The 19,708-nt window shown below is 46.5% G+C and overlaps 1 protein-coding gene across 4 annotated transcripts in view; it reads left to right on the forward strand.

Moving 5' to 3' along the window:
• CPPED1 (calcineurin like phosphoesterase domain containing 1) overlaps positions 1-9,188 on the forward strand; it is a 99,628-nt gene extending 90,440 nt beyond the window's left edge. For all 4 annotated transcript variants that reach the window (XM_080829730.1, XM_080829733.1, XM_080829732.1 and 1 more), the window contains one exon: positions 8,740-9,188. In XM_080829730.1, coding sequence (XP_080685856.1) covers positions 8,740-8,969 — 230 coding nt within the window. In that variant the 3' untranslated portion in view covers positions 8,970-9,188. The remainder of the gene's footprint in view (positions 1-8,739) is intronic.
• Positions 9,189-19,708: the final 10,520 nt, after the last annotated feature.

Here is a 19,708-nt window from a genome sequence, read left to right on the forward strand (position 1 = left end):
GTGCTGGGATCGAGCCCCGCATCGGGCTCTCTGCTCAGCGGGGAGCCTGCTTCCTCCTCTCTCTCTGCCTGCCTCTCTGCCTACTTGTAATCTCTGTCTGTCAGATAAATAAATAAATAATCTTTAAAAAAAAAAAAAAGAGCGCCGACTCGGGGCCAGACCCCTGGGCTCTGATCGCAGCCCTGCCAAGGAGGGGCTGAGCGGGGCAAACACGGCACGTGTCCACGTCTGTTTTCCTCATCTGCCAAACTGGGGTAGTGACTGTGTCTTCTTCATAGGGAAATGGAAGGGCTCACACGATTTAAAAACGTGTGACATGCTCTTCTTCAGAACAGTGTCCGATAGTGAACACTCCATAAATATCACTTGTTATCATTATTACTACCACAAGAAGACTACCCTGCTTCAAGACCCAGGGCAGATGTGAACACAGAATGGGCAGAAGTGCAGAGTGTCACTTAGGTCAAAGCCTCCCCCTCCAGGAAGCCTTCCTGGCCCTGCAATGTCGTGATCCTTGACACTTTGTACCTCTAAGGTAATGGATAGAGTCAGCCTGATCCAGGTACAAATCCTCTCTGTGTGACCCCAGGCAAGTCCCTTAACCTCTCTGTGGCAACCAACTCAAAGCCCTAACCCAATAGTGAAGAACCTTACTTAATGAGTCACGTGGGCTGTACCCTGATTTTGGAGCTGCCGGCAGGGACCGCCGTCTCAGGGCCCGCCTCTCCGCGACCTGCCTGCGAATTTCTTTACCTGCCACACGGATTATTTGTACCTGTTTTCTCTCCATTCACACCAGTTTTTTTAAATTTTAATGAGTCATGTTTGTTTTCCCTTACCACTGAAGCAGAATAAATTGAGTGACTCATGATTTACAACCCAGTTTTCACTGTCACAGCTGATGATGTGACGATGCATACCATTTTCATAAATATATACTCAGGGTAAAAACAAAAGCAGTCCAATTCAAATTTGTGTGCACTCTCCAGGCTTAAGTAACACTAACGCATTAAGGAAGCCAGTTTTTAATGTTAAAATTGCACTGGGGTCCCCTCCCGATTTCCTGATTGATTTGAAGCAAGCTTCCAGTATTAGAGTATTAAATTATATGGAGATTGCATTGCCATCCTGATTGATTCGAAATGAATTTGAATCAAGACAGCTCAAAAATAGCTTTTATAGCATCTTTATGACTTGGTCCTCTGTTGATGCGCACGGGCTGTCTTTGGCTTGGGAATTCTTCTGGGGGTAATTTAAGAAGATGCTTGTCATCTCCTTACAGCGGTTCATAATTCAGAAACAATCTATACGTAATACTCAATTAAGGAACCATAGAGGCATGTCGGCCCCAGATGACTGATGAACAGCCAGAATGGAAATTCTGCACAACTCTTGAAAACAGTGCTAAAATCAATCCCCCGTCAGGGAAACCGTAATTTATTAATGCATTCCTTACCTGCATTGAGTTGCGAATCAATGCGTCCCTATCAAAACCTAATAGAAAGCAGAGATGGGTCCTCGTGGCCTGTCAGCATGAAAGGGGCAGGATTGTAACCTGGGCAGAGACTGCATCGCCGGGTCCGCCCGTGGTGTCTGTGTCCCACTCCAGCAGTCGGCTGCGGGCAGTGCCAGGAGGGAGACCCGAGGGTTGATGAGCACCTGCTGGGTGCTGGGTGCTGGGTACTGGGTGCTGGCTGCTTGCTGCTCAGTTCTGTGCTCTCCTTCAGACCTCTCTGCCATCCGTTAGACAGGTGTTAATCATTGTTCATCGCGCAAGGGAGGAAGTGCCCACAGAGGGCAGCGGCCTGCCCGAGGCCCCAAAAGGACAGAGTCAGAGTCTTCAAGGCCGGTTCAGCCCTTGGGTGAGTTTTCCAGATGCATAACTTTGTTTCTTCTCTTGGCCTTGGTTTTCTCATCTGTAAAACAGGTGATTCGAGTCTCCATTGGGAGGATTCAGCGAGATGATGCTTGGAAAGTCCCAAGCGTCCTGCCTCCATCTTCCTTCCAAGCCATCCCCATTCCCCTCTGCCTCAATACTGCCCTTACTTGAGGGAGGGCTTGGAGGGCATAATCGGGGTTCAGAAGTGCTGGACTTCCCAGGAGGCGGGGGTAGAAGCTCCCACGGTCAGCCACCAGGCTGCTTCTGGCTCGGGCTCCAGCCCGGGAAGAGGCTCCTTCACATCCCTCCTCAAGTCTCATCCCTTGGGTCTCGGTTTTCACTGGGCCAGCCAGGAATAGCCCAGAGCCCCAAACTCCAGCCTAGAACCCCGCAGAATGGAGAGTTATCCGTACCCTCCTCCGTTTGACCGTCCCTTAGTACACTTACTCCATGGCCATTCCACAGTGTCTTGCTCAGGACCCCAAGATGTAAAGTTCCTGATTGTAATGGTGGGAACGAGGCGGGCTCTCTTGCCAGAGGGGAGCCTATTCTGAACACAGTGGCCCCGCTCTCTTTCATCTTTATTGCTGGTCCTCTTAGGTATCCTTGTTAATTCCACAGTCCTCGTTTGGTCACACTTGCTGTGACTTGGGACATTAACAATAAACGGTGAGCCCTGAGGGGTTTGTTGCGGGAAGATGGACAGCAGGCACACGGCGGACCAGTGCAGCTGTCCCAGGCCCCCCCGAGATCCACTCGGAAAGTTCTGCAGGTCACTTGAACAGCCCCATTAATGCCCCTGTCTCTATGGACGCCGATAAATATGGCGTGAAATTTGAACATAAATGAGTTTTTACAGCTAATTACGGCTAATGCTAGCCATTTTCAAAATTGCCAAACATTCCTTCCAGAATATTAGTTCGCAACTATGAATTAGGCATAAAGAGCCAAATTCCATGCACATAATCTAGTACACAACAAAACAGTAACAACACTAAGTGGCTTCTGTCTGGCCACAAGGATGTCCCCAAGGCCCGTCTAACGCACAGGCTCCCACTGAGCCTCCGATGGCACCGGCCGTGAAGCTCTAAAACCCCAGGAAGGCCGTGGAGGAATCAGTCACTTCCATGGTCCTCCTGTCTGTGTGGTCAGGGCTGTTCAGCTCTCCAGCTGTGATGAGGACCGTCTGGGCGCCCACCCTGGGGCTTCAGCTGCAAGCTGCCCAGCCCGGGCCCTGGCATGGTGGCACCGCCATTCCGTCCCTTCTCCCCGCCACCCCCATCTGGCACGTCCCCTCCACGCTGTTCACAGCACCTTGATGCTCGTGTCTGTGACAGGTGGTAGCATTATACAGTACAAAAGAGGAGAAGGTGATGCCCCTCACTGATCCCAGCCCCTCACACTCCCCATGAAATCACCAGTGGGAGCAGTGGGCATGTATCCGAGTTCAGCTGGGCGGGGGGAGCTTCAAACACGCGTGCACGCACCTTAAGCATACGCTGTCTTTGTTTTACAAAACCAGGATCACGCAATACTTCTGTAACGTCTTGTTGGTATTTAGTAATACACTTGGTGCCTTTCAAAGCCAGCACACGTAAATCTACCTCTTTTTAAAAACATACCTGCCCACACCTATCTAGTCCTCCCATAAATGACTATCACCACCAGTGGCTCAGTGAACACCGTGCCGTGCATTTATGCCCCCAAACGCAGCACACGTACATTTGATTCCTCGTCAAATGCAAACCATTCCATCCCCCATGAGGATCCCTCCTGTCGGCCTCCTATAGCCCTTCCCGGCCCCCCGACCCCCTCCACCACCATGCCTGACTCCTAGCAGCCGCATCTAGAATTTCCTCATTCCAGGAATATTATGTAGATGGAATCCTATAGGATGGAACCTTTGGAGTTTGGCTTTTTCGAATGGGTATCATTTCCTTGAAATCTCTTCCAGTTGTCTGCATCATTCGGTCGTCCCTTTATTGTTGGGTGGTTTTCCATGGCGTGGATGGACCACAGTGTCCCTGTAGAACCCACTAAAGAACTTTACGTTGCCTTCCGTTCCTGGCTGTTACATCCACGTACAGATATTTGAACCTAAGTTTTCATTTCTCCAGGATAAATGTCCAGGAGTTCTGTTCCCGGGTCATACAGTAAATGCAAGTTTAGTTTTCTGAGGAATTCCCACCGGCACTGCAGGAGCGATCCGGTTTCTTGGCCCCAGATCCAGCGTTTGGTGAGAGGAGCATTTTAAAATTTAGTGTTTGATTTTTTTGTTTGTTGTAGTCATTCTGATTTCCCCCCCTGCCTCTTTGCTGTTTGAAAGCTGCATATTCCATTTCAGTTCTTTTGGAAATTATCCGTACTTTTTTTTTTTTTAATTTTAGAACAATTTCAAATCCACATAGAAATTACAAAGACAATACAGAGACTTCCCATATACCCTGCCCCTAGATTCCCCTGTTAATAGTGTCTTACACCAGTATGGTACATTCGCTGCAAGTAATGAACTGATATTGATACACTTTTAAAAACAAAAGTGCATAATCCAGTTCTCTTGCTTCTTACCTAATGTCCTCTTTCTGCTCCGGGATCCCCTCTAGCATAGCACACCTGACTGAGGCATCCCACCTCCTTGGTCTCTGTGCTGTGACAGTTTCTCAGAAATTTGGACTCGTGGATTTATTTTTTATACTTTGGGTTATCATTCAACACTAGTTTATTTTGGTGCTTCAGTTATTAAGATTTGGCTGTGGGTTGATTCCTGTGTCCCTCTGACACACCCCCATCAGTGCGAGTGTTTGAGCACGTCCTCCCTTTCTGGCCCATCAAGATGCTCCAGGCTCATCTTGTGTATTTCCCGCCCCAGCCCCACAGTCATCCAGGTCTCCAAGGAGCCTTTTACTGGAGAATGGTATTAGAAACCAAGATCTGGACGCCGGGGGTGCTCGTGGACTGGGTGTGCCCTTGCTTCTTGTTACTGACAGCGGACTGAGCGAGGATACGGGTCTGCATACTGACCTGTGTCTGTACACATCTGTAAATGTTCCCCTGGGTCATTCTCTGTCTTTAACTTGGTATTAAGGTAAACATGAGTTCGTGCTGATGTCTCCACCTCTGATCTCTACCACAAAGATTATTCTGGCCTCCTCCCTTTCCCGTTTTTTGTGGGGTTTTTTGCATTTTTTAATTGAGCTATACCATAAAATTTGCACTTTTAAAGTATAAAATTCAGTGGTTTTAATATACCCATTAGTAGCCACTCGTGCTTCCTTCCTAGCAAGCCACCCCTTGTCCCCTACCTCCCTCAGCCCCTGACAAGCAATAAACTTTCCGTCTCTGGATTTGCCTACTCCAGACAGTTCCTATAAATAAAATTCTACAGAGTGAGGCCCTTTGCATCTGCCCATTTGCATCTCTCACTGCGCGTGAGGTATTCGAGGTCAGTCCACATTGGAGCGTGTTGCCAGTGTTCTTCGGTCCTTTTGACAGCTCCATTAGCTTCCATCATAGGGATGTGCCCCATTTTGTTCATTCATCAGTTCAGATGGACATTTTAGGTTGTTTCTGCTCTTTTGGCTGCTATGAATAATGCTGTTATGAACAGCCATGCACAGGTTTCTATGTGGCCATGTGTTTTCGTTCTCCTGAATAGATGCCTAGTCGTGGAACTGCCAGGTCATGTGGGAGTTGTATGTTTAGCACTTTAAGGAAATGCCGAAGTGTTTTCCAGAACGGCTGCCCCGTTTTACATTTCCACTAGCCCTCCACACGGGTTCTAAGTCTCCAAATCCCTGTGAATGTTTGTTATTTTCCATCTTTTTGATGATAACCATCTCCGTGGAGACGAAGTGAAATCTCATTATGGTTTTGATTTTCATTGGACTGATGATTAGTGACATTGAACATTTTTTCATATTTTTCATATTCATCTCTTCATATTTTCTGGATGTTCAACCTTTATCAGATAGATGATTTGCAGATATTCTCTCCCATTCCCTGGGTTATCTTTTCATATTGTTGATTGTGTTCTTTAAAGAACTAAAGTTTAAAATTTTAATGAAGTACAGTTTGTCTCTTTTTAATTTGGTTGCTTGTGCCCAAACATTTTTAAGAAGCATGTTAATTATGCATTTTTTTCTAGCAAAATATAATTATTTTCATTATTTAATCTCCCTTCCGAATGTGACAGTAGCTTTTATGTGATTTAATTATCCATTGAACTTCCATCTTGACATTCTTGAGCTCTAGTTTTACATTTAAAAAATAGAGGTTTTCAAAGATAATCAGTAGTTAATTAAATTTACCAAAATATTTTTATCAGTGTTAGCATATCACTGTTTTTTAATAGTTCATCCTCTCCTTGCTGAATTGTATCTTGTAATCATTCTTTCAGCGAAGGTTTGGAAGTGGTAAACTCTTCGTCTTCATATGCCCCAGCATATATTTCTTTTGCCCTTTAACTTGAATGATGGTTTAGCTGGGTATAAAATTAGAGGTTCACAGTTGCTTGCCCTCAGCACTGGAAGGCATTACTCTTTCATTCTGTTATTGCTGGGGGGCCTGCTGTCTAATTGTCATTCCTTTATAGTATTTTTGCCATATCTTTTTAGGGTTTTTGTTGTTGTTGGATGATCCTCAATATCACCGTGAGATATAGATATAGATATAGATATCAGTACAAATTGATTATTATTTATCCTACCTAGTACTTTGTATCTGAAGGCCCATATATTCCTTCGTTTTGGAGAATCCCCAGGAGTTGTTTCTTCAAGTTATTCCTACTATTATTTCCTCCTTTCTCCTGTTGCACCTCCTCTGAAGCATCCATTGATATGTCTTTATCCATTCTTTGGGTTCTTTGAACCACATGTTCTCATTGCTTGTGTCTGAGTCTTCGTGTTGTCTTTTGGTTAGTTCAGTGCCTCCATTCTGTCTTTTAGTTCACTGATTTCCTCTCTGATTAGTGTCCAGTTTAGAATTTATCCCATTTATTGAGAGTTGTCTTTGTGTTCCATTTTTTTTCCTTTTTTTTTAAATTTATTTTCAGCATAACAGTATTCATTGTTTTTTCACCACACCCAGTGCTCCATGCAATCTGTGCCCTCCCTAATACCCACCACCTGGTTCCCCCAGCCTCCCACCCCCCACCCCTTCAAATGGCTGTCTTAGGGCCACTGTTTCTCAGCTTTCATTACCAGTTATTCTCATTGAATTCATGCCTGTTTTGTTTCATAACACCTGGTTCTTTTTTATAGATATCAGTCTTTTATTAAGGACTTCCTGATGCTCTAAACATAGTCATTTTAAATACTTTTCAGGCAGTTTTATATCATTCATTTCACCTGGAGTGAATTCATATTCCTGATTGAGGGGTCTGTAGACTGTCTTAGTTAGTATGAGATTTCTTCACAAGGTAGTGGGATTTTATTATTATTATTGTTGTTGTTGTTATTGTTATTATTATTTCAGATTCAGTTGAGTTAAGAGGTGATTTCAGCTTTGGTTTTTCCTTCACTTTCTGTCTTGAATAGCTTCTCTTTGTCTAGTGGTTTGGGTCTCCTTCACCCCAACCCCTCCCCAGGGCCAGGTCTTAGAGTAGAGCTTGAGGACCCTGGCCCACAGTAACACTGAGAAAACATGTCTCATTTCCTAGACTTGAGCCTGTGTCTGTCCTTCGTTCCTAGACCCACAGATTGCTACCAGCCCTCGCCCAGTGCTCTGCCAGAGACAGTTCCTGCCCGGTTCACGAAAACCAATTACTAAATTTTAAGGAATGTTGTGAGCTCCTTGTGAAACAACCGTAGTAAACATTAAATTCTGCAAAATCACCATTAAATAAATTATATTAAAAAGCAGCAGTAATAAATACTGAAAACTGATTATTTTCTAATTTTCTTGCTACGTGTTGCCATCCATTACCCTGCTGGCTAGGCAGCTCCCAGCCTCTGTGCCTGTGTAGCAGAAGCACTATAGAACAGCATGCTACCAGCCATCCCCTCCCTTGTCGGTGCAGTGACATCACGTCGGCAGTTTAAAATGTGCCACCCTCAGAGTGCTAATCGCGGGAGATTAGCAAACATTATAAATTGGTTCTCTTTTATTTTCTGGAGGACTTGTAAGAAACCCCTGCCTACCATGGCCCTAGCCCCAGGCAGCAGGTGGCCAGGGTTTCCTGCATCCCCTTTCCATAAACAGAGGTTCCCGTGCCTGCCCTCTTTCAAGCAGGGGCTGGCCTTTATTTCCTTCTGTCACAGAAACTGCTTGTAGCCTCTCTCACCCTCCAGGAGCTTCGCTCCCAGCAGCACCGTGACCCTGCTCATTACCCTGCCTTTCTGCCTTGTTTCTCACACATGGAGCTGTTGGTTTTGATTCCGAGGTGACTTCTGTCCTTTGGTTTTCTCGTGTAGGTTTTAGCCATCACAGCTCTCGAGTGTGGAGTGGAGGAGTTATGTTAAGTGTAGAGCTTGCTGTGCTGTCTTGATTAGAGCTCCATGAACATTCTTCTTTGTAGACATTTAACTCCCATCAGATGGCTGCTTACGCAGGCCTCAGAATATTTCCTTCCACTTCCTGTATCTCTCCCGAAGTCAGTCCCTTTATCTTCTCTCTTCTCGTTCCCTAGCACTTCCTTGAACCACTTACGACAAATGTGTTAAGGTGTTGTATTGGTGAATTATCCCTGAGAGGATTCTGGATGTCACGTATGGAGTCTTCTCGCTTACTATGCACTGAGTGATATTAATGCATTTGATTGCACAACATACCATATTGGTCTCAGAAGGAAGGTCCTCGCAGAGCCCACAAATTCCCGAAATGGAAATCCTTGGCCCCCTAATGTCTTGTTCCCTCCCCCGCAGGTGTCACAGCTGTGTTCTCAGGCCACTACCACCGGAATGCCGGAGGCACCTACCAGAACCTCGACATGGTGGTGTCGTCGGCCATCGGATGCCAGCTGGGCCAAGACACCCACGGGCTCCGAGTCGTGGTGGTCACCGCCAAGAAGATCATTCACCGATACTACAGTTTGGATGAGCTGAGTGAGAAGGGGATAGAAGCTGATCTCATGGGCCTGATGGAGGAAAAGTGACTGCCACCGACAGTCTGTTCACGGTTCACTTCCACTGCGCACGGGCCCCTGTTGAAATACAAAAATATTCTAGGCATATCTGTGTCCTTTTGCATCATTCAGAGAGCTGAGTCCTATCATCCTACCCTAAGTTATATTCAAAATAGAGCTGCCCTCCCTTTTAAAAAGCGGGGAGTGGGGGAAGCCTGAAAACAAAGGAATAAATGGTGTCAGAATCTCGCTGCCTCGGTGTTTGAGTCAATCCTCCTAATGATGTGTTTCTCAGCTCCGCTTGGGAAATAGATTGCTTCCCAGTAGCGGATGGTAAAAGTCTACCTGTCGCCCTCCATCCCACCTTGATATCCAGGTGTGGTGTTTGGTAATTCCGTGAACAAACCGCGTCTGATTGTCTTAGTTTGTGTGCACGACTCCCAGAATGCCAGACAAAAACAAAGGTCATCACCTTTCCTTCCTAATGAAACAGATCACTGTGTCCCATTAGCAGAGCCGCGTGGGTTACTTTGTACAAGGAACTGAGTAGACAACACTTGCTATTAAATTTTGACCCTCCTACTGTTGTCATGACGCCGTCGATGCTAGTCTGAGTTGAATCTGCCTTCTGGGAGGCGAGAAGAGCCTCCTTGGCCCACACATTGGCCGTCTCTAAAATCCTCCTCCCAGAGACGAGAACTGAAGCCCCCCAAGAGCCGCCTCTCAGTCCATTTTGAGTTTGTTCACAGTCACGTCCAACAGCACAGGTGGGCGTTCTTGTGCAGTGGGAATGGCCCTCCGCTTACAAGCCTCTTCGCCATGTCCCCTTGGACAGAGAAGGGGGCATCGAGGCGGAGTTCTGAATAGAAACAGAGCAGAAACCCTGGTGGGGGCAGAAATGGTGCATTCAGCCCCGTGATCTAAATTAGCGCCGACTTTGATGATATGAACGAGGGGGTACAGTGCCCCTTGACAAAGGAGCAGGGGTGGTTTAAAATCAGCACCGTTGTTACGGGAGCTCCCTTGCCGCCACTTCTCTGCGCCTGCCGACAGCCGTGTGAGCGCCCCTGTTACTCCATCTGGCGGGGACCCTCAGCACTCCCTCCCCGGTGGGAACAACAGCACCAGGCAGTGCCAGCACCGTCAGACCCAAACGACCAGCTACAAACGAACTTTCAAAGTCCATTGAATCAGAAGACTTCCTTGTTAAAAAGTTTTAGTCGATGTAGCAAAACCGTGAGACATGAAATAGACGGATAATTGGATATGTAAATTCATAAGGAACAAAAGACAGGAAGTTAATTATGCGACAGGTCAGTGGTGCACCCGAGCTCGTTGTGTTTGGCACAGGAACATTTTTAAAAATTTCAAAACTAGAACACTCCTGTTTTAGTATTTTGCCGCAGTCTGGCTTCTCATTCATTTTTCTTGACAGCAGGTGTGGATCAAAGAGGTCAGGAACAGGAGTTCGGTACAAGGTAATAAGCCACGCGTCTGGGGCCTGGCTTGTGCTGGCTTTCAGAGTCAGATGCTAGAGTCATCTGTGCAGATGTGGGGCTGCTGGAGGCACAGGGAAGAGGAATCCCAACAGACCGACGGGGCCCTCTGCGTTGAGTGACGTGCGCAAGGGGCTCAGTAGACTGGGGCACTTGAGTTGGGGGGGAGCGGAGTGGAGAGAATTCAGAGTAACGGAAATGAAACTTCTAAGTCCCCTTCCCCACAAACCTGATAATGTAAAAGAAGTGATTCAAAACATGGCAAAGATACGGGAAGAACAGGGGACCATACGAAATTCTCACCATTTTTAAAGGAACCAGCGGTATTTCCTGATGTCGGTTGGTTCAGAAAGAAATGATTTTGGTGATGAGCGTGTATTGTTCTGATAATAGTTATTTACCAAGGCATTCACTTACGATTGCTTTTTCTTTAAAAAAAAAAAAAGCACATTAAATAATAAGTGCCTTATGCTGTAGAAATCAATAAAATCCTCCATGATCCTAAGCGTTGTGGTGTTGAGTATTTATTGTGAGCTAGGTACTTGTTTAAGTACTTTGGCTCAGAGAGGCGGGGCTGCTTGGCTGAGATCACACCGCTTGTCAGTGGGGAAGCAAGGCAATCCAGCCGTCCAGCCCATGCTCCTTAATACGATCGTCTCTTTCCTAGAAAACCTTTGTCGTGGATGAGAGGTTTGGACCAGCTCAGCCTGTGGCAGTATTACAGAATTCTGCACCGTTGACCAACCTGACTGGCCAACAACCCGATGTGAGCTGGAAGCCCTGGGACTTGATCCCTGGGATCGCAAAGCCCAGACACACCCAGTCCAGGGTGGCAAAGCCCATCCAGATTGTTGGAGGCAGAAAATATTCCGCAGCAGAGACTGGAAGACTGAGGTGAACCGGTAACGGACCACAGGACCCGGCTCTGCCCACATCCGTAAACACTTTGACCTGTGATGCCCGCTCCTTGCTTACAGTTCCCATCCCCAGGAGTAGGACCCCCGCATCTCTCTCAAGGCAAGTAGTGCCACCCAGTGCTCCCCTACCAGTTAATTATTTTATTTAAAGATTTTATTTATTTATTTGACAGACAGAGATCACAAGTAGGCAGAGAGGCAGGCAGAGAGAGAGGGGGAAGCAGGCTCCCCGCTGAGCAGAGAGCCCGATGTGGGGCTCGATCCCAGGACCTTGAGATCATGACCTGAGCCGAAGGCAGAGGCTTTAACCCACCGAGCCACCCAGGCGCCCCTCAAGTTCATCATTTTAATTGGGGGTGGAAATAGGGGGGCTGCTAAAAGGAAAAGTTTAAGGAGACCTAAAATTGAATTGTCAAGACTCAAGTAGGTTTTGTGGACAGAGGTAGGGAGATTCCTAACCATGTTCACCTCTTAAAATAAGTAAGTTTATCTCTAGAATTCAGTCATATTTCCCCTGAGGTTGGAGAATAGGGGTAGTAAACATTACGGAACTGAGCAAACAGAATGTTTCATAATATCTTGTGGTTTCCAGCATTACAAGGTTATCAGTCCCTGATAGAGACAAGGCAAACCCTAGTTTTAAGCCCAAATAATAACGCTAGGACCATTTCCCTTACATGCTACAAAGGATACTGAGTTACATACAACTGTAGGACCTATATACACATAATACAGCTGAATATTATAGCCTGTCTTCTCATTGAAATCTTTTGAGAAAAAGTACCAAAAACATCATTTGCATTTGCTTGAACTCTTAATACTTATTCCCCAAGTAGTGCCTAAAAAACAGCTCTGTGCCGTCATGAAATTAAGCAGCAATACTGTATTGAGCTGGGGGGCAAAGGAAGATTTAGGAATAAATTGTCAAGGCAAGTTCTATTAAAAGCTTTCTGTGATAGACACCAGGGATTTCTTGATTTCTTGTTCACGTAACCTTATAGTTTTGGTTGCACATGCAAGAGAGTACTTGACAGGTAATATTGATTTTTTTTATAACTTCATAAAATACTGTCTTATGTCATGAGAGAGTTCATAGGGGTATATATGTGTGTGTGTGTGTGTGTGTGTGTGTGTGTATACATATATATATATGGATTCTTAGAATAATAATAATAATGACTTCTAACATCTTTCTAGAAAAGATTTTACTGACTAAATTCTTTCCTTGAATGGGGTTTTTTATTGCTGTTATTTCTTTACCATTAGACGTTATACATATACAGATATATACAGATTGGATTTTTTTCTTTGGATAAAACCTAAAAGATCTATGTAGATTAAAAAAAAACCCTATGTAAATAAAGTTGAACAGGAATAATCACAAGTCACCTTTCATTATCTGTTCTGATACTTGTGTTTAAGAAGTCAGTTTCTTCACGAAAGAAGCTTGGCACCTCTGTGGCATAAAGTTCGGACTCCTCCCTACGACTGCCCAGGGCCCCTTCCCTCTGCCCCAGACCTCCTCTCAGCTTTGTACGGCCTCCCCTTGTCGAACATCCCACACCCTTTGTACCGGGTGTTTCCTCTACTGGGAACTGACTCCCATCACATTTTGATCTTAGCTCCACAATCACTCCCCACAGTGCTCTCTTCTCACCACCTTCTCTGTGGTTATCGCCTCATCCCTGGATGTGACCTTGTTTGTGCTTCTTGTAGCACATCACGAAGAGATTTTCTGGCTTCACGAACTCGTGAGCATTTCCCTACCCATATGCAAGCTCCGGAGCCCTGTGGGCCCGGTCCGACTCGTTAGCCATTCTTCTCCCAATGCCTAAAGCCATGCCTGGGGCGTGGGGTGGCTCAGTGGATACTTGGCAGTGAATGTGGAATGAATAAGGTGAGCAAGGATATGCCGTAATATCATCATCCATGCCAACACTCGATGGGCGGAAGGATGGAGAGGAGGCCACATTCCTAAGCCTGTGTCAGTTCTGTTGGGATTGTCCTCAAAGTCAAGTTTTGTCAACAAGGCCGCAAACAACTGGCAGCGTCACTGTTCTCTTGGGTTCCCCACTCACAGTGAAGGAACTGGGGGTAATGATCAAGTGTCCTTGACTCTGAGTAATTCTAAGCCCAGCTCAATGAATGAATACTGTGCCAGTAACCAAAGCAAGTCAGCCCAGAGAAGGGTCTGATTCTAGATGAAGGGTTACATGGGAAAATGTGAAAGAGATGGCTGGAAATACAAGTCCGGGACTCAGAAGAAGTGAAAAGTGCCTCTTGGGGGTGCTGCTGGAAGAGGTTATGTTCTATGAATGACATTCCTGACCAAATTTGGCAACCCTGGAGTAGACCTACTCCAAAAAAGTAGACTTTTAGGGAACATTTTGGTTTTAGCAAAAGAGGCAAAGACGGAAGCCAGCAAAGAGGGAAGGGGAGTCTTGCCGAATAGTTCAGACTGCTGCACACTGAACAAACAGGGAAAGGAATTGGCTTCACTCGCAGTTTAGTGCTTTCAGCTCCCCACAGACCAGCGCTCTTGCACACAACTACAGTCTCTAAAAAAATCTACCTGGTGAGTTGGAGAGTGGAAAAAAACAGGGGACTCAAACCTTCCCCTCTTTCCTCCACCCCACACTTTTTGTCTTTTTTTTTTTTGTCCTTTTTTGTGCACTTTTTGCACATTATGGATGGATATCTTTATTATTAAAAAAAAAAAAATTCACCATCTGCCTACCAGAGAAACCAGGGAGAGAATCCCGTGTTGCTGGAGAGGGAGGAATCCCAGAGGGGAAGACAGCTGATAAGGAATCCCCTAGTTCTGTGTGTGAACTTCACACATATCTCTGGCTTACCCCTGAGTGTGCACGAGCAGAACTGATGGGGCAGCAAAAGCCCAAAGAATTGAGTGTGATTTAGACAGCTGCCCTGAGCAGGCAACAGAGAACTCAGCCTGGAAGTCTCATCAGGTTAACTGCCTGCTGATGCGAAAATAAAACGTCAACAATCTTCAGAGGAATATAACAGAATCCTAGTTCCCTGCAACAGAACGTGCATGATGCCCAGAAAGCAATCCAAAATCACTAGTGGAAAATAAACAAGTAAAAACAACTAGAATATGTGAGTTACTCTCAAAGGAAAAGACAGCCAACCCCGAGATGCCCCAGATGCCGGAATTACAGCATTAGAACAGGAAGCAGCTATGCTCATGCTCACTTGGCAGTGGAACGTTTGCTTACATTTCCAAAGCAAATGGATTGAATGTCAAGGAAGTGTATCTCTTCTGAAAAATAGATGTATAAAAATAATCAAGTAGAAATTTCAGAACTGAAAAAATACAGGATCTGAAACTTTAAAATTCCCTGGATAGGCTTAGTATCAGAATGGAGATGAGCGACCATGAAGACAGATGAATAGAAATTAGCTAATGTAAAGGCAAAGAGAAATAGATTTGTGGAAAAAAAACTCAGGGACCTGTGGGACAATGTCAGAAGGTCTAATGTGCAGGTCAGATGTGTCCCAGAGAGGTAAGAAATAATGGAGCAGGAAAATACTTGAAAAAATTAAAGCCAACAACTTCCCTTACTTGGTAAAAGACAAAAAAGTCCAGATGCTCCACGAACACAGAAAACAGCAATCACAAGACAAAATATCACCCAACTGGATTTTATAAAGACTCCACTCTTCAAAAGACACCACTAAGAAAATGGAATGCAAGCAAGCCATGGGCTGAAAAATACATTTGCAACACATTTATCAAATAAAAGGCTTGTATCCAGAATGTGTAAAGCGTTCACAATTCAATTTAAAAAATAGTTAATGAAAAAAGAAGTGGGAAAAATACTTGAACAGCTACTTAACGAAAGAAAATATATGAATGGCCAGTAAGCACATGACAAATGCTCAGCCTCACAGCCTCTCCTACGTGGCTGTTCCTGAGTTATATCCTCTTCTAAGAAACTGGTAATCTAGTAAGTGAAATATTTCTCTGAGTTCTAGGAGTCACTTGAGCAAATTAACCAAACCCCACGAGTGGGTTGTGGGAAACTCTAGTTTGTAAGTGACCAGTCAGAAGCACGGGGGACAACCTGGACTTGCAGCTAAAGTGGGAAAGGGGACAGTCTTGTGGGACTGAGAGCCCTAGGCTGTGGGATCTGACACCATCTCCAGGTAGAGAGTGTCAGAATTGAGGTAATTTGTAGAACACCCAGCTGGTGTTGCAGAATTGCTTGGTCATGGGGAGCAGGAGGGGGTGCAGAGGAACGAGGTGGGGAACCCACACCCTTTGTAACAGAAGCTTCAGGAGTGATGAGATGAGTGAGGAGTGTGAGTGGTGAACCAAGGAAGAGCATCTCCTGCACCTGTACTCAAATACATTCTTGTTGAAAATATTAAGGGGTCTAAGCATGTTAGACCATAGTTTGGCAATTTCTTAAAAAAAAAAAAAATTCACTGGGATGCCTGGGTGGGTTAACCAGTTAGGGTTAACCCTAACTCAATTTTAGTTCTCCTTAGTTAACCCTAACTAACTTTTAGGTCTCCTTAAACTTTTCCTTTTAGCAGCCCCCCTATTTCCACCCCCAATTAAAATGATGAACTTGAGGGGTGCCTGGGTGGCTCAGTGGGTTAAAGCCTCTGCCTTCGACTCAGGTCATGATCCCAGCGTCCTGGGATCAAGCCCCATATCGGGCTCCCTGCTTGGCGGAAAGCCTGCTTCTCCCTCTCCCACTCCCCCCTGCTTGTGTTCCCTCTCTCACTGTGTCTCTCTCTGTCAAATAAATAAATAAAATCTTAAAAAAAAATTCGCTTCTGCCTGTGATGCTGCCAGTCCACCCCTGGAGATTTGCCCAAGAAAAATGTGAACATATTTCCATATAGAAACTTGAGCCTAACAGCTCACTCGTAATAATAACCCCAAACTAGAAACATCCCAAATACCCATCAGGAACTGAATGAGCAAGCTAAGCGTGGCACATTCATACGATGGGATACGACAGAGCACAAAAAGGAAGGAATTACTGTTGCCATCCCGTGGGCGAAACTCCAAGTTACCACGCTGAGTAAAAGCAGTCGCACTTTCTCCACACGTTTAAGTCCGTTCCACTGACATCAAGTCTAGAAAATGCAGACTAACCTTTGGTGACAGAAAGCAGATCAGTGGTTGCTTGGAAACGGGGTGGAGGAAGGGACGGCCGCTAAAGGTGGCCAAAGGAAAGTTTCGGGGGGGATGGAAGTGTTCTGTGTGCTTTTGCGTAGTTGTTACACAGGTGGATAATCTGTCAAAAATCATTGGAGGTTTTAAATGTGTACAGCTCAGTTTATTTTACATAAACTGTTTCTCCACAAAGTTGAGGCATTTTGTCGTGGGTGACGCTTGTCTCCAGAGCTCCTGTGCCTCTGAAGACAGACCCAGGTTCGAATCCAGGCTCTCGGGTTTTACTGTGGACATGGGTTCTCTCGCAAGACTCGCTAACCTCCCGATACCTCAGTTTCCTCATCAGTAAAAGCACACATTCCATTGGTTGGAAGGCTTCTAGCCGATGGTAACACTATCAGATCAGAAGGGGCTTGATAACTAAGGGGGTTATTTTCCTCACACAGCATTGGTCCTGAGTCCTGACTTTGGTGGTTCTGGGATGTTCGAGAAGCTCAGTGGGTCAGCTCTGTGTCGACAGCTCCGTGACTCCTACCTCCTGACAAGATGGCGGCCCAGCTCCAAGCATCATGTCTTCACGGAAGTGTGCTCCAAGATGGGAAGAAAAGGCAGGTGGAGTGGGACGCTACCTCCAGAGTCACTTTTTCTATCAAGAGGAAATTATCTCCCAGAGGCCCCCAACAGACTGTCCCATCGTAAGTCCCATCATGCCGGAACCAGAAATGCCAACAATACAAACCCACGCCCACTGCAGTCACAAAAAAAGACCCTAGGATGAGGGTTCGGGCCCACCGGTAGTTGTAAAGAGCATCTCGCTGGTACACGAAAGCCACTTTACAAGCTGCTAAATGAGTAGTGAGAAAGGAACAGGAATCAGCAGAGACTCCTCTTTCCAGAGAACTCAGGAGGCGAGTAGGCTGAGAGCAAGCGGAGAAAGGTGTGTGGGTCAAGCAGTCTCGAGCGAGAACAGGGCGGAACGTAGACATGGAAAAGGACGTTGGAAGGGCAAAGAAACAGGCTTGGGAGCACAGCCTTGGCCATGAGAGAAGAATGGCAAGGATGGGATGGGTGATAAGGCTGAGAGCGTGGATGGGGCCACGGGACGACCCACCAGCAGGCATATCCCACTTCCCGCTGATGCACATCTCAGAGGGGCTCCCTGTGTGTGCTTCCCTGAGAAGTGGGGGAGACTCTCTGAACTGATGCGCTATTCACCTTCGTCTTGTCAGGCAAGACCCACTCTCTCTAGGAGGACCAGTCGCCATCCGGCCTCCAGCTGGGCCATATGGGGTGGGTTGTAGATGTCGAAGGAGAGCACGCGCAGGGTGTGGCTTACGACCGTGCTGTAGACACGTCTCTCCTTGGGTTTTGAAACTCTTCCTTCCAGCTTTCCCGAAGAAATTAGATGATTTCATCTCGTGTAACATCTTTCAAGGACTCTGGATTTGCTTCTTTTAAAACAACCAAACTGGAACACCGTGTCCCTTAAGCACCTATTTTAGCTGTCACAGATTTTGAAAATCCATTTAAATGAAATTGTACTGTACTTACCATGTAGTCCTGTACTTTCCTGATCTCCAGTGTTTGTCAGACAAGATCACACACTCCTGAGGACAGGAACAGTGGCCAGCGAGACACTGTGTTCTTGCCACCTGGCCCAGGACCTGGCACCTCTTGTACGCATGTGTTTACATACTCCACTCAGCAGCCCTCCATACCATGAACCTTCCTTCCAACTATTTGTCCCTCCCAAAGACATTTGCCAAATAGGGACCACACCCTGTGCCAAGCACCTGCAAACAGAAAGCAGCCTTCATCGTGAGAGAGACAGTTTAAATATTGATGATCCCTGCGTCCCGGACAGCCCCTTCTGTCCTTGGGAAGCATCAAGGACCAGCAGCCTCCGTTATCACTTTTTGTGATGACCATCCCTACATCCACCATTTGTAAGACGAGATGAATGCCTGAGCCTCCAAACTGTATACAGCCCAAACCAACTGGACAGCGAAACAGTGTCCCCAAGGCAGCTCAGGGCCATTTCCAAAATCAAATTCATTTTCCTGCAGCAAACACTTTCTCTTCTATTGTTCCTTGTCTTGGCAAGTAGCAACATTCCCCAGCCATCGGCCTTGACTCAGAGAGCAAACCTTGACCTCTGCCTCTGCCCCAGGCCCCATGTCCAGTCTCTCACAGCTGCTAATACCTCCGTGCCCCCGGGTCCTTGGCACAGTGGGTGACAGCAGGGGCTCCTCAGGCAGACTCTGGGCCCAGATCCCATCCGGGCCTCCGATGGCGGGCTGACTTCAGCATTTGTTACCTCCGCAAACCTCACCCCCACTCTTACCTGTAAAAGGAGGACAAACGCGGTACCTGGGTGAGGATTAAGTGAAACCGTGTGTGGAGTTATTAGCCAAGGGCCAGGCACGCCATCAGCAAATGTCATCCGTACTGCCACAGCTGCCACTCAGTTCCCCGAATCATTGTCATGGCCTCCCGCCCCTCTCCCCGCTTCTAAAATGTCCTGCCCCTTCCAGGCCAGGGAGGAAAAGTTGTCCAGTAACCCTGAGGCCTTGGGCAAGTCATGTCCTCTTTGGGGGACTCAGTTTCTTGATCTATAAAATGGGTACTAAGGAGATTAGTCCTTAATGCATTGGCATACTGTACGTAGGTGCAGAATCTGTACACAGTAGGTGATAACAACATGCTGATCGTCGTCAAACACCATTTGTTTCATTTCCCTCTGCCACCCCCACCCAGGTCCTGGCAGGGCATCACAAGGGGCCCACCGTCCCCGACCCCTCATGTGTTTTGCCTCCCAGATTGTCTCCCTAAAAATAGATTTATAGGGTGTCCCAGGTGGCTCGGCGCCCCTGGTCGGTGAAGCGTCTGCCTTCGGCTCAGTCACGATCCCAGGGTCCTGGGATCGAGCCCCATGTCGGACTCCCTGCACAGTGGGAAGCCTGCGTCTCCCTCCCCGTGCTTGTGGTCTCTCTCTCTCCCTCTCTCTCTCAAGTAAGATAAATGAAATCTTTAGAAAAATAGATTTATATTCCCGAACTTCTGGGATAACCGGGTTGCCGATACTTACGACAGGTGGTGAGAATGGATCTGGCGGCCGGAGCAGGGGCAAAGGAAGGCGGGTGTGATGGGGAGCAGAGCAGCAGGCGGTGTGTTTAGGGTTCATCCTCCAATGAAACAAGA

Source organism: Martes martes, assembly GCF_963455335.1.
Source record: "Martes martes genome assembly, chromosome: 18".
Taxonomy (NCBI): Eukaryota; Metazoa; Chordata; class Mammalia; order Carnivora; family Mustelidae; genus Martes; species Martes martes.